Source organism: Tachypleus tridentatus, chromosome 9 (assembly GCF_004210375.1).
Source record: "Tachypleus tridentatus isolate NWPU-2018 chromosome 9, ASM421037v1, whole genome shotgun sequence".
In the NCBI taxonomy this organism is placed as follows: Eukaryota; Metazoa; Arthropoda; class Merostomata; order Xiphosura; family Limulidae; genus Tachypleus; species Tachypleus tridentatus.
The window spans coordinates 92,233,076-92,257,501 of NC_134833.1; the positions used below are offsets into that span (position 1 = coordinate 92,233,076).

Below are 24,426 nucleotides of genomic sequence, written 5' to 3' on the forward strand. Positions count from 1 at the left end.
AGGGAACTTTAAACAAAATAATCAAAATGGATTTAGGTCTATTCTAAAAACAAAAGCCACATCCTAGAATGACTCTTAAAACACATAGCTGAAGTTTTCTTTTCATTAAGGTGGATTTAGTTAACATGAAATCTGAATTTTTTTCTGACCTTCTGACAGTTTTTATATTTTCAAAAAAAGGTGTTTTTTTTGCCCTTGGCATGACAAAGCATTCAGTCACACATTCAGGTCAGCATACCAATTTCTTTATGAGGTGCAAATATAAATGTTAATTCATGCTATACCTTTTGTACACACAAATTAAAATCACTGTATAAAAGTACAGGCTCATGTCATCCATTCATAGGTGACAGACTTTGAAAGGTACGTAAAGAATAATAAAACAATACTGACCTAAGTGTTTTGTGTAATAACCATCTTCAGTTAAAGTTGCACTACAAAACAACAGTCCATTACCAAGTCACAGAACACCATCAGTGATGGCCAAAGAAGGGGCTTTACACCCAAACACTAATCTTTTTATCATTACTGTAGACCCTCAACACCTCTCAGAAAAACAACTTATATTGTGTTTTGGAGCAATTTAATTGTTAGAAAATTTTCACATGTTAAAGCCCTAATGCATTTACATCAAAAATCCATTCAATGTTGTACAATAAGACATTTATCAAAAACTGATGCAAATATAAATTCTTGGAATGTTTCATTATGTAATTGTGTGATTGATAACTGATGAATTACTTTTCAAATCATCAATATAAATAAAAAAAATATTTGCAAAATACAAAAATATGGAGGAATATTTTTTATGTATGAGTATAAATGTAAGCTTAAGGAGTTCTTTATAAAACTAATATCTGTTTAGAAAAATAACATCATATAAATATATATCTATACATCCATATAAAAATAAATAAAGGTGAAAAACAAGTAAATATGAGTTACATGAGCTAATGTTTAATTATGTACAATCTGTCTGCAGCACCAAAACACTGAAATAAAAGTATTACACAAAGCATTAAATAATGATGTTTAACCTCAAATTATCAACTTGCTTTTCATAGAATTTACTACTAGTGAATGGAGGTCCACATACTATATCATACTGATTACTGATACTATCATAATATCCAATGTTAGCAACTTACCAAGTAAGTGACTGAAGTAACTATTTTCTGTTAAAATACACAGATGGACCCCAAGAGCAATTAATAGGATTAATTACAATATTAATAGTATTTTAAAGTTTTTTTTGTGACAAATATGCTAAAAACTTTGGTTTCTAAGCAAAAAAAGTAATTGAACTACAAAGAATTTGCAGCACAAATAACTAAAACTGTTTAAAAAAGCAATCATGGTCCACATGATTCCCATTAGTAATTCCAGAATTAACAAAAAAAACATTATGTAGCTCTAGTTTTTCAATTATATTAAAAAACGCATCCTTCATTAAAAGGTAATAACCATAATTTAACAAAACAAATGTTTAATAAAGAAAAGATGGTTAATTTTTTTCCTTTAACTGTCACTTGAATATAATAAAAATTCCACAACCTGATAAATTATATTTTCAAGATGTTACACATGTGGTTCTTCATAACAAGTTAAAAATTGATAAACTCTTACCTTTGTTTTCATTACTAACAGACTTGCCTATAATATTCCACATAGGCCTAAGACATGCCAACAGCCCCTGCAGCCAACTTGCTAATCGAGGTCCCTCATTATGGTAATCAACTTCCATTTCTTTCGCTTCTGGAACACAGTTTTGTACAATGTTTTCATTTGTAGATTTGGCCACTTGAGTGGGGATCATTTCTGTTTTTGGTAATGAAACTGTGGGAGACTTAGGGACCTGCAGCTCCACACCTACCTGGTTGAGTTCTTCTTCAATACATAACATTCTGGTTTAAAAAGAAAAAATACATAGAAATTACATACCAGTAATCAGCAGACACTTGTCTAATTTAAACAGTTATTAAAATTTAATTGCTTAACTAACTAAAAAGATAAGTGCACACAAGAAACCAAAGTTTGTATCTTTAACTACTCTCCCTCATTTTAAATACTGCTGTTAGCTCTACTTTTATCCTTTTATCAGTTAGCACATTAATATAACTAAAAATTCATAGTTTAAACAGAAGGAATAATAAATGAGAAGTACAAAAAAATAAAATGAGAGTAGAATTTGCTATCTTACAACCAGACAATGAAGTCCAGCATCTATTATATTTTATTTATAACTACAATTTACACACACACACACACACACACACATTATATATATAAATCAAAAACATTACAAAGAGACTCAAAAATTAAAATTTATTTTTCTTCTACCAGTTCGTTTTGTCCTCATTAAAACTCATAACAAATAATATCTGTGGCAGTAACACTCAAATGCATTGAGGGAATTCCATTTATTAGACAAGATCCAGATGTTAATGTCAAGCTTACCAGCAATTTATAATAGAAGTAAGCAACAGTAGTGGTATTCATATACAGTCTCATACTTAGAAATTAATTTTATAGAAAGCAGATTTCAGTTGACTATGTCTGATAAAATAAATTAATTTATTTTCCCATCCTTGATTTGCTACTCAACAGTATTGTTCCATGATCTTCCATCTATACAGCTAAAAGAAGTTATTATCCTTAAGTTAAAAATATTTTTTACATTTTATAATAGTAGTAATTCTTTTACGGATAATGGATAAATAAATTGAAAAATAATGGTTACAAGGACTGGCATATAAAAATAATGTTAATACTCTTTTATAACAAATATGAAAGTGTATTGAAAAGTAAACTCTCAGTTATGAAAAATTACCTTGTGGTTAACATAGAGGTAGTTAGTTACTCAAGGTCATCCTTGACTTATAAGTAACTAACTTTAATATATTTAAGTATTTTGTTCCGTATATTGAAGCAGAAAGACCAACTTCAGGTAGCTGGGTTTGTCAACTCACCTGGTTTATATTTGAACAATTTTTCAAGAGAAAGAAAAAGAGTGTGGAATTAAGAGCTATTAAGATAAGGGTTTTAGTTCTGTTTAACATCATTTTGTAATTATTAAATAAAAAGGTGAAAGTTGGGAGTCTGGTATATAGAAATATAGAGTGGTCCATTTCTACAAAATAATTATTTTTCTCCTTTTTTTTGAACTCTTCGTAAAATGGTGAAAGTTGGAAAATTCACATTGTAGAAACTGATAGTGGTTTATTTCTACTTCAAGACTGTACCTAAAAATTAAAGGTAACTGTCTTCACACAACTAGCTGAAGAGAGCAAAATACAGTAAAAGTTGAGAAGTCACGAGTTCAAGCACTCAACTCTTGACCTTAACTGAATTTTCTTAGTTGCTGGCTAGCTTAACATCAGCATCTGGATTTTATCTCCAATGCATTTGGGTGATACGGCCCCTGACATTTTCTCTTAAGAGTTTTAATGATGACAATGAGGATGTATAATGGAAAAATCAATTTTTATTTTTGAGCCTCTTTTTAATGTTTTTTTATTTATATTTATTTAATCATTATTGACTATCATTTTATAGTACCTATTAAAACATTGCCTATTTACAATTAATGTTTTTAAAAGCTTCAGAACTACTGATTTATAAATAAATATATATTTACAAGAATTTATTGCCATAGTAAAACTGGTAAAGTAATAATGACATCTATTAACTACCTAAAATTCAAAGAACTCAAACAGTATTAATATGCATGAAATAACTTCCAACTATAAACAACTGCAGTAACTATTATTTTAGTCACTGTTGTTAGGGCTAAATTGTTTTTCAATCTACTATTTATATGTTTGTAATTAAGCATAAAGCTACACTATGGGCTATCTGTGCTCTGCCCACCATGAATATCGAAACCTGGTTTCTAGCAGTGCAAGTCCACAGACATAATGCTGTGTCACTGGGGAACATTTATATGTTTAACATCATTGCTACTCATTAACACATAATTAAGAATCAAATGATACACACCCTTTCTCAAAGCAGTCTTCTCTGTCAGTACTGAAAAAAATCAATCAATTATATAATAATAAGGTTAGTAACAGCTTTTGACTAACCAAAAATCATGCCAATTGAAAACTAAACACTCTGTAAAATTGAATTATAATTCTTCTTAAACAATAGCACTTGAATGATTCTTTTTGATACTGTACGTGTAAGTTATGAATTTTAGTATTTTTATATGGCAGAAAAAAGAGAGAACTGGAAGAATGAATCATTTTTAAAATTTATTAACTATAAAAGTTGCTTAAAATAAGAAGTTTTCATGTACAAATATCAAGTATAGTGTTATCTGTTAATTTTTAACAAACAGTACTTTCTCAAGCTAACATTTATTAAGTGAATATGCTATCTATATCATAGGTGTTGCACATAATTACAAACTCAAAAATAGTGGGAATCATAATATAAGTTCAGTTTTAATGCCAAAAGCAGGTTTGTAAAGCCCAACTAAAACATATCAATTTAAACATTTAGGAGCAATAACAATATTTTAATTTTAAGACCAATAGCACTTACTACAAAATTTTTTACAAGATTTAATTTTTTCTTAAAAAACAACACTTCTCTTATTAAGAAGATTTCATTTTCTGCAAATAACTTTTAAAGGCATTACAAATGAGACACAAAAAACATAGAAATAAGCCAGATAGATATTTTCCAACTTCACAAGCAAAAACAAAAAAGCATTAAATGTCATTCCTCAATGAAATGTCATATTCCAGGTACATATATAGCTTTATATACACTGTACAGTTACCTTGTTCCAAAATCTTCTTTATCAGTACTGTTCAGCATAACAGGTACCAATTCTGAAGAAAGCTGTGTATCCCCCATGTTTTCTGGCTGGTTAGGACTGCTAACCTTTGTTGAACCCGCCATGGTGCATGAACCAGTTGGAGTTTTCATTAGTACAAGTATAAAAGTTTCAGCTACATTTCTAGGTTGACCTATATACACCAGTTACAAACAGCTTTGATCACAATAACATACTGATATATTGTTGTAAAATAGTTTCTTTTTTCTCAGTTCAGAAGTTATTTATAGGGCACACAAAATCAAGGTTAAGTAGGTTTATAAGAGTAAGCTTAAAATACTTAAAATGTTCATGAATATTGGCCTTATTTTTTACCAAACAATTTTTAAAAAACAGTGATAGAACACATTATAATACTTATTTCAGAAGTAAAAATATTTTGATAAATACAATATAATCTGTTTATTTTCAACAAGCCTACTAGATCTAGAAGCAAGATCAAACTTTTACAGAGGTAATGAAACAACTAAAACAATAATGAGAAAAAAAGAAATAGAAAATTAAAAGAAAACCAAAAAAAAGAAACAGAAAATTAAAAGAATAGGAATTAATATTTAAAAAAAAAGAATTAAGAGCAAAGATAAATCTTACTGAAGACAAAAACCACAAAAGTATTGGTGATGTACAGAGGAATTACAAGTTTGAAAAATGCAGAATGACATCAAGGAAGCATAAGAAGGCTATCATCAAAAAATTAAAGAAGTACAATATGATATCTATGTTGTACAGAAATATTATAATAGTAGGATCAAAAAAAGATAGGAAAGAACATCAGTAACAGAATAAAGCATATGGAAAGTAAGTAGTAAATCCAAAGATCAAACCAGCTGCATCAGCTCAAGAACTCCAACCTAAAATACCATCTATTGCAAAATACAGAACTTTAGAGCTCATTTGGTCTACACCTTCTACCATTACTGCTGCAACATCTGTTACCACAAGACCTTCTCGGACTACTCCAGCCATATCACTAAAATCTCTGGTTCCAGTAGTTAGTTGGCTTATTCAATAGCATTGAAAAACCAATAAACTATGATAGAAAGGTACCATAGAAGATGTACCCAATTCAGTTTAAATAATTTTCAAAGTAAACAAATGGAACAGTGAACAATAAGCTATCCATCTTGTTACTCATTTAAAGGGACTAGCTTCAATTATATTAAATAATCTTCAATTGTGAGCCATAACAACTATCAGGCATTAGCAGTTGCCTTAACCAACAGGTTTGGAATGGCACACTAGTGCAAAATTTCAGAACTGAGTGTGAAGGAAAGAGAAGACCTTAGATGAACTTTCAGAATATTTGTAAAGGTTTGTCTCACTTGGATGTTTCACACAGAATAATGGATTTTTTGGCATGTTACCATGAAATTTATAAATGCCATAACAGGCAAGGATTTGAGAATTAAATTGAAGCAAAGTTGATGTAGAACTCTGCAGTTAGCAATGGCAATAGTATCTACTAGTCACAGATAAACAGCTGAGGACAGCATCTAGAATTTTCAGAATATCACATTAAGCAGTATGAAAGCATTAGCTCCTAACACACACACACACACACACACACACAATGATAATCTACAAGAACTGAAAGGATTACTTGGAAAATTAGTTGAAAAAAAAAAAATGGAGGAAATATAACTACAAGAGAATAAGTACACATTCCAAGAACTGCAAACAAAATCTTACATGGAATAAGAATTTCTTTCAAACTATACCAGAAAGAGAGAACTGTTACAGATTTGGAAAATTTGAACATTACACCAGAGACTGTAAGGAATAAATAATTGTTAATGCACTAAAGAGACAATATCCTAAGAATGAGTAAATGTGCCCAACCAGCTCAAATGAACATCAAAGAGCCAAAATGACAAAAAAACAGGTATTAGCTAGATTTACGAGACACATTCAGCTGAGAATACTCTATATCTGCTCTTAATTAGATAAAACATTCATTAAATAAAGAAACCAATCTACAAGTCAAATGGATTTATTAATGGAAACCCTTAAAGTCTTTTGACTATAATAGTTTGAAAGCATTTGGTAAGAAAAGGTAGGAAGTCATCTCCAGCAGTGATGAAAGAAGACAGAGTGATGTGAACAGCAAGTGGACATGAAGTTGCATCCAAAGGTAAGTTGTAAGCTACTTTTATTGTAATAAGCTTCTCCACACTTCATGAAATATGGTTGGATTGGCCAAAGATAAGTGCCTATTGGGAACTGACTTAATATGGAGATTTGAATGCAACATTAGGCTCCAAATAGTGTTACAGTCTATGACCAGAAAATCCTTGTACACTATAGGGGATGATTTTTTCCATTATAAAATAAAGAACAGCCATTATAACACCATGAAATGAAATACCCTTACCAAAATTCATAAAAAATATATTTATATCTAGTGACAGAGCCATAATAGTATCAAACACTGATGGATTAATAGTTGGTATAACTGTCATGAAGTTGAAGAATAAAAGATGTTTTGAACACAAAAACAATATAAAATTTAGGTCAAATATCAATGAAACATTACCTGATGTGAGGCTACAGGCAATACTTCGACATCAATGTATATCAGAAATCGTCACCTTTTAAGAAAGATGTAGAAAGTTTAATATCAAATCTTCACATGAAAATAGTTTACGAACTCAATTACAACAACTGTATAATCTGAATCACAAAGATCTTACAGCCAATAAGTGCTAGATATTATATCATTTGCTCATAAAATATCAAGACACCTTCTCCAGTGGATATTCATGATGCAGACCCAACACATCAGTTATCCAAATGGCTTTCATGTGCAAAACAAGTTAAGGCTTTTACAGAGATAGAAACCACGAAAGAACAAAGAGTGACAGAACCAAGTACTAATCCACAAATATCACCTACTGTAATTCTGAAGGAAAAGGATGGCACCACAAGATTCTTTGCATATGATACCAGATGGCAAGCAAAGTGACAAACAAAAGTACTTACTCTGCCAACTGTTGACTCCAATTTGGGTGTTTCATCTAAATCAAAACAGTTTTCAATACTGATTTCAAGAGTGGATATTGGCAAGTTAACAAAGCAAGTAGAGAGAGAGGGCAACTTTTGCCACAAAAAAGGGGTTGTATCAATTTATTGTGTTACCATTTGAATTATGTAATGCATCTACTACTTTAAAACACTGAATAAAGTGTATTCTGTCTGAGCTAACCTGGAACATTGAACTCATTTATTTGAATGGCATAACTTTTCAATTAATGGAGCATTTTTTGTTTTGACTTTTTTTTTTTTTTATTTCTAAAGTGAGTTTCACAGTTTTGTATTGTAATAACAGACAGAGGAGAATAATATGTCTTGTCAAAGAGTGTTCTAGCATAATGGAACCCACCTGTGTGGACTTTGAAATAAATGAGACAAATATTTAAAGCTCTGGATACAACTGTGATAACCAAGTGTAATGAATTTTTGTCCATATGTTTGAATTGTTTTGAATTCATTATTTTAAAACAAGTGGTTTGTGTGCTGTCATTTATTGTTAAAATTTATCACTAACAAGTCACAGACATTTACTGTAAAGAACTGCGGATCTATAAAACCCAACACACAATCAACTGTAACTCTTTCAAATGATACTCTAACATCATACAGCTGTAACTGCCTAAGCTGTTAATTTGTGGGCCTTGTCATTCGCAGTAAAGCTCACGTTTCACACCAATTCTTAACAAATCCCCTGCACTCAACCTAATAAGAATATTCACTTACTTGCTTTAGTATCTTCTAATTCACCATACAGCTGTAACTACACAGGCTGTTAATTTGTGGACCTTTTATAATCCCACATTTTAGTTTGTACCCTGGGATATCTTCAATTGTTTATTTTTGTTTTAGCTTTTTTTAAGCTATAAAAAAACTAATAAATATATTGCTTGAATGAGGCTCAGAACTTTGTATAAACTATAAGATGTTATTACATAATAATACTCACTTAAAGCAACAAGAAAAATCCAGACAGTATGATTAACATATCAATTCACAACAGTTCAACTTCACATCAAATGATTCTCAAACAATGATGTCACCAAACCTTTGATGTATTCATTTCTAAATATACTACATTTAACACTTGCATTTTATAACTTTCTAGATCATAACTCTCATATTTAGTTTGAATTAAAAAGTTATGTATATCAAACAGTATGCTTGTATTTCTGCCAAGAGTAATTGTGGAAGTAAATACCATCATGACTGTGATGGGTGCACAACCAGTTAGAAGCATTTGCTGTTCATAACCAATTAATTAAAAACTCTAGTAAAGAAATTTTTCTAATAATTTGTTTCAAGATGTGGTGTGCCTATAAAACTTCTTTCAGATTAGGAACAGAATTTTAAATCAATCTTGTATACAGATATTTGTCAAACCCTGTAGATCAAACAGGTACAAACAATAGCTCTTTATCCATTCTCTGATGAATGATGGTATGATGAAGAGATACAACCAGTTAAATCAATTTGCCATTTTCGTGGATGAGCATCAGAAAACACTGGATCAAGATTTTTCCACTGTTACTGATAAATTATTGTACAGCAGTACATAAATCTACAAGCAACAATTTTGTTATAGATGTTTGGGAGAGAACTTAAATGTGTTATTGAACTTTTTGTACTTTCATCTGGAAAATGAATGTCTCAAGAGGGTCTCAAACAGAACATGAATAGATATTAAAGACCATCCTTGATGAAGTTAACACTGAAAGACTTAAATTAGCTATCAATAAAATGAAAAGTCACTATTATACATTAGCTGATAAGACTGGATTCCATTAAGGTAAGTTAGAATTGTTTTGCAATCCCTGTTGCAAGAAAGGATGAACTCCAGAGTTAAAGTTGTGTTGAAAAGGGCAATATGTGTTTTACTCAAAAGAATAAGTGATGTGCTTTACAAAATCCAGAAGGAAAAGTTATCTAGGCAAAATGACCTTTATAAGTACATTTGTAACAAAATGATTAATTTGGTAACTCTAGAGCTGCATTTGTCAGTGGAAACTCAACCTGCTGAATAATTCATAGTTCCTTTAGAGATCACTTCCAGAGGATCAACAATAGATCCCCAGTATAGTCACTTAACCACCTTACCTCTTAAGAACTCTTTTCAACAACTTGACAGCCAATGACAACAAGGGAATAGAGATAATCTCACCTGCATACCATTGGGTCATATAAAAGAAAAGTCACTGTTCAAGAAATATCACAATCCAAAAAGAATCACTGTTGTAAGCTATATTTTCAATGTTTCAAATTACATTAGATGTTATCTAGAGAGTACAAGATGTTGTGATCAAGTAGTTTAATGAAAGTAGTCTGACAATACCCAAAATTTTTGTGAATGTAAATAATTGAAATAATTTGTGAGGCATCTAGAATCTATTTCAAAACTATTCTGCATAATAAATATGAGAACCAATAAAGTATTGAGTCACTTTTCATTTGGTAAAGTACAAGTCATTCAAGATTGTATTACTCTGTGTTAATTATCACAAATAGTTTGTTTATCTGTAGTTAAACACAAAGCTGCATAATAGGCTATTTGTGTTCTGTCCACCATGGGTAACAAAACCCAGTTTTTATTGTTGTAAGTCCAAAGACATACCACTGTGCCACTGGGGGGATATCACAAATATTTAATTACTCGAACAATTAGCTGTGAAACTGTACAAATATGTTTATTTAAACATTAGTCATGGCATCATTAATGATTAAATGTCTGTTATAGGTAAAAATTTCATTTGTGAAATGAGGCATGCAAGTACAACTATGTACAATAGATAGTAACCTGTTGGTTAAAGAAGAAATAAACTAATTTGTTATTGATATGTAGATTACTTGGCATAATATTCCCAAACATAACTCACTGAATGATAGAACACATTATAAAGTTATTTTCTGCTGCATTATACAATGTTAAAAACTATTGCTTTTATTTTTTCATACCAATTGAGACTGCAAACATAGCTTTATACAATTATTCAGTAGTAAACTAAATTATTTTATAACATTGATAAACAACCAACATAGAACTATTTTCTTAAAGAATATATCAAATACTATCACCTACCTGTAACAAGCCAAATATGACCTACAAAGTACAAATACTTATGAGCTTTTATTTCAAATCAGATATTTCTATTCTGTAGTTCCCAGATGGCTTGCTGGTAATCAGAGCTTATAATGTAAAAATTCAAGATTTGAATACTGCAGAGGATGCAATGAAGATAACCCATTATCTAGTTTTATTTTGTGAGAATCACTTCTACATTTCAGTCTGCTACAAAATGTTAAGCTCTTATCAGCTACAATGTTTGAAGTGTGAAACCATGCATGGACTAATATTTGTTAAGAATATTGAGATAAGTGCTGCCACCTGTAGTTAGGAATAACTCAAGGAGAACATTATTCATGAGAAACAGGAATGTCACACTTTGTATTTTTTTTGTACATGTGTACTCAATGAATAAACACATATCAACAGGTTATGGGCCCAGGAATGCTCTAATAGTGCTTAAACAGATGAAACTGTTTTAAAATTGTTAGTACAAGTAATCTAGGAGATACTGAGGATTACTGTAGAACAGTTTTGGAGGACAATGTTTGTTGGATGGCACAGGATTTACATGGATACTTTATCACAAGCACTGGATTCGTTTTCTTTGTCTGGAACCTACTGTGAAATACCAAGATAAACTGTAAGTAAAACATTGATTGACACTTTATTTTCTCAAGTCATATAAAGGGAGAAATAGATCTAAATCAAAGAAAGGAATATTACAGTTGAAATAGTTTGACAATGGAAGATAAAATATCAATTGATAAGTTGGGAGAAAATAATTGGGCCACATGGAAATTTCAAGTGGAACATTTATTGAGAGGAAAAGGCCTATGAGGCCATGTGACTGAAACAGAGGTATTGGCAGAGACAGCCAATGATCAAACAAGGGCAGATTTAAACAGGAAAAGAGAAAGAACATTTTCAACAATTGTTCTGAATATTCAAGGTGCACAACTCTATCTTGTCACCTCATGCACAACTCCTAAGGAAGCATGGAATGTACTGTGTGCTCACTTTGATAGGAACACACTAGCCAATAAACTATTCCTGAAAAAGAAGTATTTTCAATGTGAGATGAACGAAAGCATGACGGTCCAGGAACATTTGAAACAAATGAAGGAATTAACAGATCAGCTTGCTGCGGTTGGGGCAGAAATAGCAGAAGAAGATCAGATTGTTACCTTACTTGGTAGTCTGCCAAATAGCTATGATACAATTGTAACAGTCCTGGAAACCAAAATTGATGATATCTCATTAGAATTTGTGCAACAAGCACTGATTAATGAACAACAAAAGAAAAAGACCACATCGAATGAAATATCATCAACTGCATTAGCCACTTGCAGCAACTTCAAACCACATGGAACACAAGAAACAAAGAAAAGGGGTAACAGCTTCAAGTGTTACGAGTGTGGCAGAGAAGGACATATAAAACACAATTGTCCATCACTGAAGGAAATGGTCCACAAAGCTAAGAATGTGGATATTAATGTGGCGAAAGATTATACTGATGGAAACAATGGTGTTGCCTTTGTAACAAACCAGGATAAAGGAATAGGAAATAGAGAATGGTTGGTGGATTCTGGTGTGTCTAGGCAAAGGAACATATTATCAAACTATCACAAGTTTAGCACACCACAGCAAGTTAGGATTGGTGATGGAAGAACTGTTGAAGCTCTTGGAGTTGGAAACTAAACTAGAAATGACATTTAAAGTCAGTAATTCAAAGCATGTCACAATGCAGAGTGTCCTTCATATACCAAAATTAGCTAGCAATCTATTTTCAGTAGGAGCTGCTACTGAAAAAGGAAATTTTGTGCAGTTTGGAGTTAATCTCTGTTACATCTGAGGTAAATCAGGACAACTCCATGGCATTGGTACAAGAAAGAATAATGGTCTATACAAACTGGACTGTAAGATCAGTGTTATTGAGAATGCTTCAGTAGCCTCAAACAGCAGCATGAATGGCTTGGATATATGGCATCAATGACTAGGGCATATCAGTGTTTCACAGTTACAGAAGCTTGTCAGGAGTGGAAATGTAAGTGGAATCAAATTCCAGAAATCTGATGAAGCCAGTTTCTGTGAGGGATTTAGTGAAGGTAAAATGCACAGGAAGCCATTTAAGTCAGTGGGAGAAATCAGATCAAAGGGAAGACTGCAACTGGTACACAGTGATGTCTGTGGTCTTATGCAAACTCCATCTATTGGAGGTAGCAAGTACTTTGTCAAATTTATTGATGATTACTCAAGATGCTGCAGAGTATTTTTTGAAACAAAAGTCAGAAGTCATTGAGAAATTCAAGGAATCTAAGAAGTTGTACTCAAATGAATCTGGAGAGTGCATAAAAACCCTGCACACAGATAATGGCAGAGAATATACGTCAAATGAGTTCCAGCAATATTTGAAGTCAAGAGGCATTCATCATGAGATGTCAATAGCATAATGTCCAAAACAAAATGGTGTTGCTGAGAGAAGGAACAGAACTCTTGTGGAATCAGCAAGAAGCATGCTGTCACATGCTAAGTTACCAAGAATGTACTGCGCAGAAGCTGTAGCTACTGCAGCGTATGTGGGTAACAGAGTATCCACATTGGCAATAAAAGATGGTATTATGTCATATGAGAGATGGTATGGGAAGAAACCAGATGTAGAACACATGAAAGTGTTCAGGTGTCTTGCATATGCACATGTGCCAAATGCATCAAGACAGAAATTAGACATGAAGTCTATGAAGGTATGTTTCATTGGATATGATAACTGCACCAAAGGATATCAACTGTATGATGAAAAATCCAGGAAGATTTTCATATGGCAAGATGTTATCTTTAATGAAACAGAATTTGGTCAAAAGTCTGTGACAAATGAGTATATCTCATCAAGTGAACAGATAGTGGACCAAGAAACAGAAGCTAAAGCTAAAGATAAAGCTGAATGACCAGCAAGAAACAGGAAACACCCCCCCATCCACTATGGATATGATGAGTATGCTGATATGGCAGCAGCAAATGAATCAGTTTGTCACACTGCAAACTTATGCTGTATGTTAGAGCCAAGCACATTAAGTGAAACAACACCAAGTGAAAATGAAAAGGAGTGGAAGTCAGCCACAGATCTGGAATTCGTGTCTTTACAAGAAAATGACACCTGGGATCTGGTGGAATTACCAGTTGGAAGAAAACCTATAGGTTTAAGTGGGTATTCAAAGTTAAGTATGGAAATACTGGAAATGTAGAGAGGTTAAAGAGTAGGCTGGTGGCCAAAGGTTACTCACAAAATTATGGTCTGGATTATGAGGAAACCTTCTCCCCAGTGGTGCACTATGCATCAATTTGCTCCTTGATTGCATTTGCTGTGCAGAACAACTTGAAAATTCACCAGATGGATGTTATAACTGCATTTCTGAATGGAAGTCTGGATGAATAGATATACATGGAACAACTGGAAGGCTAATTGTTCCAGGGAAAAAAACCTTGTGTGTAAACTGAAAAAATCATTGTATGGATTAAAACAGTCACCACACTGTTGGAACAAATCATTTCATGAACAGATGATAGAACTGGAAATTGTTCAGAGTTTACTTATGGAAGGGTGAAAATCTAGCAATAGTTGCAGTATGTGGATAATATTATTTTGGTTGTTGATAGTGATGATGAAATAATCACTATAAAGGAAGCATTGAAGGAAAAATTCTGCATGAAAGACCTTGGAAAGCTCCATTATATCCTTGGACTCAGTGTTGTTCAGGATGAAAAGAATGGCTGTGTATGGTTAAATCAAAGACAGTATATCCAAACTATGCTGGTGAAATTTAGAATGACTGAGTGTAATGCAGTTGCAATTCCATCAGGTGTAAACATGAAACTGCAAAAGGATGATGGTGTTAGCACTCAGGTTGACTGCAGTTTGTACCAGTCATTGGTAGGCAGCCTTCTGTATGCTGCAATGGAAACAAGACCAGATATTCCATATGCAGTGGGAGCAATATCGAAATATTGTACTCAGTCCAACACAGCATATTTGACAGCAGCAAAGAGAATCCAACATTACTTGAAAGGAACAGCTGATCTTGGTCTTAAGTTTGAAAAGGTACCAGGAAACGTCGTTACTGGTTACTCGGATACAGATTTTGCTGGAGACATGGATGATAGGAAATCCACATCAGAAAATATCTTCATTCAAGCAGGAGCAGCTGTATGTCGGAATAGCAAAAGGCAATCCACGGTGGCCCTGTCCACCTCAGAGACAGAGTATATAGCCTTGAGTCTTGCACCACAGGAAACAGTATGGTTGAAAAGACTACTGTGAGAAACAGGTTCCAAGGTTGATGACCCTGTTCATATCATGGAAGATAACCAAGGAGCAATCACAATGGCACATAATCCAGTGGGTCATGCAAGAACAAAACACATTGATATCCATTACCACTTCATTTGCCAATGTGTGCAGAACAGATCAGTAAAACTGGAATTTTGTCCAGAATTGTCTATTGTCTCGAAATGCATTTGAAAGGTTCAGAGATTATGTTGGACTGACACCAATGGATAAATGAACCAGGTAAAGTGATGATTATAAAAACAGATTGAAAGTAATTGTAAACCATTTGGAATAACTAAGATTATTGACAGTAATTGTAAGTTTGTGTAAAACTTCAAATTAAGTGGGAGTGTTAAGAATATTGAGATAAGTGCTGCCACCTGTAGTTAGGAATGACTCAAGGAGAACATTATTCATGACAGGAACAGGAAGTATTGTGATATCACACTTTGTATTTTTTTGTACATGTGTACTTAATGAATAAACACATCAACAATATTAAGCCTACTAAGCCATATTTATCCATTTTAAATCATTTTCAGAAGATGATTTTCCACTAACTTCTTGCTCTGATCAAAGTTAATATTAATTACCTAGTCAAACAGATATTTTACACGTTCAATACTAACTGAAATATCAAATCATACTTACAGTTTAATTAAACAGTCATTAGTGAATAATTATAATCATTTCTGCTGTCCTATATTTGTTTATGTGTAAGGTACATAGGTTTTCATCTCCATGCTAACTTCCAATAAGAATCTGGCTTTAAACAAATTAGATAAAAGAAAAATAAGAAAGACAAAAATAATGATCAAAGGGAATATTTTTTATATTAAATAAATAGCATAAATGGTCAAAAACAGAAAAATACACACCCATAACCAACAAATATATTAATTAACAAATGTGATATACAAGCAGACTTTTCATGTATTTTCAGCCCTTTTCTCTTGACATAATATTATTCAAAAAAATAGCAATTGTTCTAGTATGATTTTATTTTGGTTGACTTTGTTCTTTGTCATCCTCTTTAAAAAACACCTGATTTGCTCCCAGGTATTTAGAATGTAAATCTGTATATTATGCAGAAATGTTAATAGCAGTGCCTCATAATGATACGTCAGACAATAACTCAAGATTACAATTTCTTGCAAGTTTGAATAAGCATGCCTAGTCATATGAAAATATTAGTTGCTGCAGTTAAACCTGATGTTACCTAGGAAGCAGGTAATGTAAGGTTCAGAGAGTCTGGTATATGACCTTGACTAATACAGTTTGGAGAGAAAACTATCCTTGAAAAGCAACTGTCCAACATCCTAATCATGCCATGTTTATGTTATCAAACAAAGGTTCTTTGTTGTATCTAGTGTCTTTATTTCGTTCACATGAAGTCAGTTTTAGAGAAATTCAGGACAACTCTGTAATAATATCTTGCTGAATCTCCTATTACTCAATGGTTCTCTCCCACTGCTCCAAGGAAAATCAGTTTGACATAAAAATACCACAAAGTGATAGAAGGAGTAATTTATTTGTACTCTGACCAAAGGATATCTTATTACATAGTTTTCCATTTTTTGTTTACTTGTTTATTGCCCTTTCCTTCTACTTTGTGTTTAAGTTTTAAAAACTTCATCACTTCAGATATGCATTTTTCACAATTTATACAACTTTCAATCACTGAGGGGAGACATTTGTCCAAGAAAGTTGTTGAGTTTAGGAAAATTTCTTTCCTTGAGATTGTAATTTGCTGATAAAAAGATCTATGATTTACATCTTGTTGCAGCTACTAACTCAAGAAAAAGAATTGATGTTGCCTTGTGCATCCAGAATAGTTAATCTTGCTCTTCTTCTGAGCATTGTCTTCAGTGCAGGGAAGCACCAATTATTGAGGATTGTAATGATGATGTGGCATCTGTCGAGTCTGATACAAAATGGTTCAATACATATAGGACTCCCAGGCCTTCACCAACCAGAGAAAGACAACAAAAGCTATAGTCAAAACTATGGAAGACTGTTCAAAAGAGTTAAAAGATGCCATTGGTGATCATCATCCACCAACAGGATGAAATGGCAGGAATTGCATGACCAAGACAGTGAACCATAGAACCACAATGAACTTCTTTTAGCTGATAAGTACATCCTCAGTGAGACCTTGCTCACACAGAACTAATGTGGATACACTACTCACTTTCTTAACTTAACATCATAGAAAGCATCAATACAAACAAATAGTTACAACCCAACAGTCTTCTTTGCACAATAGATGTTTCTTCCCTTTACACCAATAGTCCACATGATGAAGGACTAGAAGATTTACAGTCTGTATTAAACCTAACCCATCAGAATCTTAAACAGTAAGTAATCTTGCCAGCTTGATTTTTAACTCAGAACAACTTTTCGAATTCAATAATTAGCATCACATGCAGGTTAACGGTACAGCAATGGGTAACAAAATGGTTCTTAACTATGCCAACATTTTTATATGTTATACTGAAAACCCGTTTTTACAACTAACCCCTGAAAACGTTACACAGATGACATACTTTTCATTTGGACAGCCGGTCTTGAACTACTTAAAAATATCTTATTTGCAAACTCCTTTCACAAAACAAATAAGTTTACCTTTAATTACTCACCTACCTAAAAATAACTTTCTCGATGTCGCATTATTTGTAATGACGAAATTTTACACACCGACTTGACAAAACACCTACAGACAGACCAGAATACCTTCGCTTGGAAAGCTGCCATCCTGCTCGCATTAAACGGAACATTACTACAGTCAATCTCTCAGAATAAAGTTCATAAAAATTACTGAGTAAATTTCTGACAAGTACAACCAAAGAAACTTTAAAATTCCCAAATAATTATCTTATCTTGTGTAACACAAAACACCATTTACCTTTCACAGTATAAAACATGCAACCACTAAATGAAGGATATACTCAAAGAACTCTCAGAAAACGTTTCAACAATCACAAATCTTCTATTAACACTGAAAAAGATCTCACTGTTATTCAATACTTTAACCAATCCAGGCATTCAATTTACAATGCCACTTTCATCGGCATTAAAACAGGATTCAAAATTGAAGCTGATAGTGAGATAAAAGAAATTTATTGAATCTCTAATATAAACACTGTTCAACCTTGTAGAATCAATCTAGAACCTGGAATCAGTAATTTCAGATGAATGGTTCATCTCTGTCAGAAAAATAATTTTTACTCTCTACTTATTTTTTTCATATAGCGTGAACCCTAATGTTTCTAAAACTTACCACATATGCGAGATAATTTTTCATTCCTATTTGTATAAATAAATTACTTAATATAGTTTTTACAGTCATTTTCCAGGTATCCCGTTTGTTTTACTTAAGAACTTAAATATAGTTTTATTTCTTTCTTTTTTAACCATTTATAAAGCAAAATACATCTAATAAATTTTTACATAACGCTCTCATCGCCTGTTAGATTGTATTGGAAATGAAAAACACAACAGTACATGAGAAAATACACTAAACCTTTCTTGGAAGACTGGATGACTTTCATGACATCACTTAACTCTCTTTATATACAACTCATTCCATTACAAGATCATTTCCAGTTTGCCCCTGAAGATGAAATATTTACCTTTTGAAAGCACTTGGGTTATAGAGTTTTGTCATTTTGTATTATGACTTGTTTGTTTGTTTTTGAATTTCGCACAAAGCTACTCGAGGGCTATCTGTGCTAACCGTCCCTAATTTAGTAGTGTAAGACCCACCGCCAACTCTTGGGCTACTCTTTTACCAACAACTTGCGGGATTTACCGTCACATTATAACGCCCCCACGGCTGAAAGGGCGAGCATGTTTGGCGCGACGGGGATGCGAACTCGCGACTCTCAGATTACGAGTCGCACACCTGGCCATGCCGGGCCGTATTATGACTTATTGAACCTACTTGTTTTTCTGAAATCACAAATTGTCCTTTGAAGTTAACTTTCTTAAAAACAACCGGTGTTCTTTTCAGAAGCTCGAGAACAGGGTGAAACGAGAATTACCAGTCAAAAATAGATGAACATTAGATAACTGTAGCATTTAGACACTCAATGCTTTGTACACTATACAACTGATGTCTTTAGAAACGCAATCCTTATATTATGTATGAAATGATGGAGTAATAAAGTGTCAATACACATAATATTAATTTAATCACACACACTCGTAGAATAATTATCTTAAAAGACACGAAGTTTTATTTAAAGCAATGTTTCAAACCTATATGTTTTATTTGAAAAGTCTGTGCTTCTACTGGTTAAAGCTTTATATGCACTTATTGGTGTTGTGTCTTAGTCTAGGCATACACTGTCATATTGCTATGAATTATATGTTGATAATTTAATTACACAGAAATTATAAATGCTACAAAAAATCCATGACAATCTCCAGCTGTAGCTTAACACTTTAATCTCGAAGTTATGCGATCACTTAGCTACAGTAAAACATCACGAACCACATCAGTTAGCAGCTACCTATGTTTATAACCATTACAATGTATAAATTTAAATACCATATTAAATAATCCTTTGCTCATTGTTCAGCGATAAAAAAGCCAGCAAACAAGATAAACAAACAATTGGGAATTTAAAAACCTGTAGGTAAAGATCATAAAAAAGGAACACGGTCGGAAATACCATAGACAAATCCCTATTTTGACACTATCAAACGTAATTCTAGGTAACAGCTTGGAACCAAAATGGAGGTTTGTTGTTTGAGTACAAAACGTCTCCTTACTTTTTACGATTCCTCTTTGTAGGTTTTAAAGTTCCTAATGTTTTACTTATCTTGTAATATATTTAATATTAACGTGCTTGCTCAATTTCTTAACACAGAAAACTCCATAAATATAATGAAAGAAATGTACGATGTACTGGCACTCTCATATGTACAAATATATCATAAATTTAGTTACCTCATTGATCTATCATTATTTAGATCAAAATTACAATTTAGCAATAATTTTAAATAAAACACTAAAAGCAATCTAAAACTAACTATCATTGGTTTGTGAAGATTATATTTAGTGAATATAGAATTAGCAGACTTTATCTCTACACACGTGATTAGAGGCATCGCTAGATTTTTAATTAAAAGATGAGGGGATTTATCCCATATGCGTAAGAGTTTTTGGAGTTTCTGTATGATAGCGATCATGGTTTTTTATATTTTCAAGACACCAATTGGAGATTCGGAACATTGTCAAATCAAATCGGGGCACTGGCCTCATGTGCCAGTGCCTAGCGACGCTAAACGCAAACTAACGTGGCAGGGATTTAGTTTAGAGAGAAAGAAATCTGAAGAATTCTCTCTCCAACTGAGGTGATCAGGAACGTTGTGGTTCCTCTTCGTCCCCTTTCGTGGAAGATTATTGAAATTAGCAGGGATTGTTTGTTTTTATTTGAATTTGACTCTTTTTTGGGTAAAGGAGTGAGGTTGGTCATAATGTTGATGAGCGAGACAAAGGTATCACCCGAGAAACCAGCCAGACCAGATCCCGAAAAGCAGATGTCAAAGATCATAAACGAAAAACGACTCGAATCAGGGCATGGCAATAAAGTTACCTTGGCTGGAATCTAAAGATCTCCATTTAAGCTAAGTCAGTCAATGAATGCCAATGGAAAAAGTATTAACATCTGTCCCTCAAATTGCACACCCAGGAACGCCATCCTACTCCAGTTTGACCGAGTTCTGAAAACAAATTTATTTTTATTAAATAATTTATTAATTGAAATAAATTTCTTATTAAATAGATATTCCACTATGGGTACAAGTTTTATGAAAAAAAAAACTGTTTTGCGAGAATGCACTCTACAAAATCTCTTTCAAATTTAAATATAATTCTTTTAAAGATAAAACTTCAAACTAATGAATGTACAATATTTTATATGCGTCTGTAAAACACTTTTTTTAAATTAAACTATAAATAATCGTATTCCTATGGTATAAACAGTGAGTCCATAAGACTTCTAATGAAAATTTTACATAGATGGATCTTAAAAATTTCTTTAGTCCTGACCACAATAACAAAACTGTTTTAGCAGCTGGTATCAACGCACGTGAGCAGGCATTGCACAACAATGATAAACAAAAATATCTACTGAAAAACCTGGTTGTAAAGTGAAGCAGCTTATGTGATGGCAAAGTAGGGAAAGGATTTCTTCATGTGTACCATCTAACAAACAACCATCATTTTATGATACATTATCTCAAACATACATTTGTACATGTTTTATATGTACTATATAAATCTGGCCTTTGCAATGTAAATACAAATATCTTAGCATTAAAGTACCAATACTTTGTAATACTGAAGAGTTAAGTGAAATAAAAGAAAATCAAAAGAAAGGACTGCCTTAAAAAACAGCAAATTCAAATCTTTGACTAATGTTAGTTTGTTATAACCAAAAACAAGGCGAAACAAAAATAAATAACGCTTTAATATTAATTCAAAACTAAACAGTCCCTTTATAAGAGCACACAAAATAAATCCTTCAAAACACAAAACCCTTGAGATAAAATATAGTATAAAATAAAATAACTGTACATAAACATATAAACATCATAACAAAACGGAAAATTACTCATGACTATACTTATGTATATGAAAAGTATGTTCTTATTACATTACATGAAACATACTCAAGTATGTCGATCATGGAAAACATTAATATAGACTTGCTGTTCCCATTAGGCTTCTTTCAGATATCTATTTAGTATAACAAGGGGCAACTTCAAAATAATGCCACGTGGACAATACGTTTTTCCAATGGATGCACACTATATTTGAACTGCTTCTAGTGCTGAAACAATGCCAATAAAGTATTTAGTAAACTGTGTGTTTACAAGTTATTTCAATCATAACCACGAGAAACACCAAGTTTACATTGGATATAACACAAACAACTGATGTCGTTTTTATTTCCTACAGATAAACTCACACACTCATGAATATTTTAATTCAATCCAATAAAAATACCTTCCACAACTAAATATTGAAAAACATCAAATTCAAACTGAGTTTTTCTAAAACATAGCGAGAGCTCATCCATTGCTATTATCTTTATCAAAAATCAGCTACACACCAAATATTTCAGTGTCTAAACTGGACACGTCTCTTACCAACATTGCTAAATATATTGTGTACATAACATCATCAAATAAAGCTCTACATGTCAATAATTACAGTATGTTGCTTATTTCAATGTCTTAACATTCAGGTCAAATAATTTCCATTTCATTCATGTGTTGTTTGATAGTGTCACCCTCCGTGTAGTTTATTCATTCACGTCATAAAACACTCAACAATGCGTTTTTGTAACATCTACTTACGTGTATAACATAACACACATAGACTTATTCATACACTTATATTGCCATGTACGTATATACTAGTAGCTTCACACTGATTCTTGCACAATTATCAATGCAACATTATAGTAATGCTTACGCCAGCTATCTCTCGATGGCTGTGGCATCAAGCTGTGCTGCAATCTACGAGCAACTTAAGTAGACTCGTTCTCTCATAATTACAAAATAATCACCTACAAAATTAAACCAACACTTTTCAACTAAACTTTTTCCAGCTAAGATTAATATCCATGTTTTTAATACGATATATATCGACATACACCCAGCTTAGCCATAAGCTAAATACAGTATTCTACAGTAAAGTACATTGTTCAATATACAGACATCATGAACTAAACTATTAAGATACTGTAAAGCAATTTGCAAGTCAATGCACCCACAACAGCTTGTATCATAGAAAAAAAAGGACATTAGCCAGTCAATGACCACTGTTTTACCTGCTAGCAAAACAACCCAAGCTGGTGGGTGCCATATACCTTCAGCAACTCCAGTCTTTCTCAATTGGTACCATGTGGTATTGATCAGAATAAAAATTCAGTTGCCCGACTTGTCAAATGCCAAGAAATACGTTAAAGAATGCTCAATTCAGTGTCTAGCTTCAATGAACCTTAGCTGCCTGTATTTTCTGTGCACTAATAATGATCCTCTGGGATATAACCCAATCAACTGTTCTAAATGCATCAGATTACAGTGGTTTTCCTTTCCAAGTCTGTGGATCCAACAAGATTGAAACCTGAACCTTTGCAACATATAAACTCCTCTGAGGTCTGAACATTCTCTCTGACTATTATCTATTCACAGCAATATACAATGAACTATTTCTCCTGGTTAGAACACAAAGAACGAGAAAAAAATGGGAAAGATGTATTTAAAAAAGCAGAATATTCCTGCAAAACTAAATCTTGTGGTCATGACACCAAATTTTCTCATTCTTACTTGCTCTGTGGTATTCATAGAAACCCCTAAGAGTGAAGGAGTAGGATTCGAAAAGTAACAAGGAACTCGGGTAAAAAGTGTATTATTGAGCATAACAGAGTTCTCTTGATTTGGCCCGGGCCACAATGTAAAAAATGAAAACAAACCTGATTTATGCTAATAAAAAAATAATCAAAATAAGAAACATACGAGACAAAAGGCAATACGATTACCAAATGTTGAGAAATCATAGAAATATATGCTGATCTGGTCGAAGAATTTGTGACAGATGAATAAAACATAGTATTCTATACACAACACTACAATGCTATCCTTCTCAAGGTACATTTGCTAACCACGTTACTGTTGATCATACCAACATGAAAATAAGAAATTGTAGTATTTTTAAAAACGATGTAGAATATGTCTAGTATGTGTGTATAGATATTACAAACACTTAGTAACAAATACTCTAAATCATTTGATTTATCATATTTCATCTCAAAATAAATATGTACACTAGAAAAGGTATCTACCAGTGTTAGGCTTAAAAATAATATTTTATATGGCAATGTGGGCGCTCTCTTCCACTATTTTGAGCCGTAACACATCAGCCCTTCATTAGATACAAAGATACCCCTGCTGTGGATGGTATTAAACGTTGCTTTTGTTTGGTGTCAGTTTACGTATTTTACTGCCAATCTATTCTTTTAGTCAAGCCCTCATTTCTGGTATCAAGACGATAAAATTGAAAGAGCTGCCAAACTCAAAGAATTAACACCACTGTATACCATTTACGTTACGGTTAGGTGGTTAAGGCACTCGACTCGTAATCTGAGGGTC

The 24,426-nt window shown here is 32.6% G+C and overlaps 1 protein-coding gene across 10 annotated transcripts in view; it reads right to left on the bottom strand.

The window, feature by feature from the left end:
* LOC143225753 (mitogen-activated protein kinase kinase kinase 13-like) overlaps positions 1–24,426 on the bottom strand; it is a 64,652-nt gene that overhangs the window by 33,560 nt on the left and 6,666 nt on the right. For 4 of the 10 annotated variants that reach the window (XM_076455704.1, XM_076455703.1, XM_076455695.1 and 1 more), the window contains exons 2-5: positions 7,380–7,434; positions 4,790–4,979; positions 4,000–4,029; positions 1,627–1,904 (exon numbers count right to left, since the gene is read on the bottom strand). In XM_076455704.1, the coding sequence (XP_076311819.1) occupies positions 1,627–1,904; positions 4,000–4,029; positions 4,790–4,938 (457 nt within the window). In that variant the 5' untranslated portion in view covers positions 4,939–4,979; positions 7,380–7,434. Of the gene's footprint in view, positions 1–1,626; positions 1,905–3,999; positions 4,030–4,789; positions 4,980–7,379; positions 7,435–15,909; positions 16,025–20,861; positions 20,989–24,426 lie in introns of all 10 variants that reach the window. The other 6 variants (XM_076455702.1, XM_076455700.1, XM_076455697.1 and 3 more) reach the window with 5 other exon arrangements.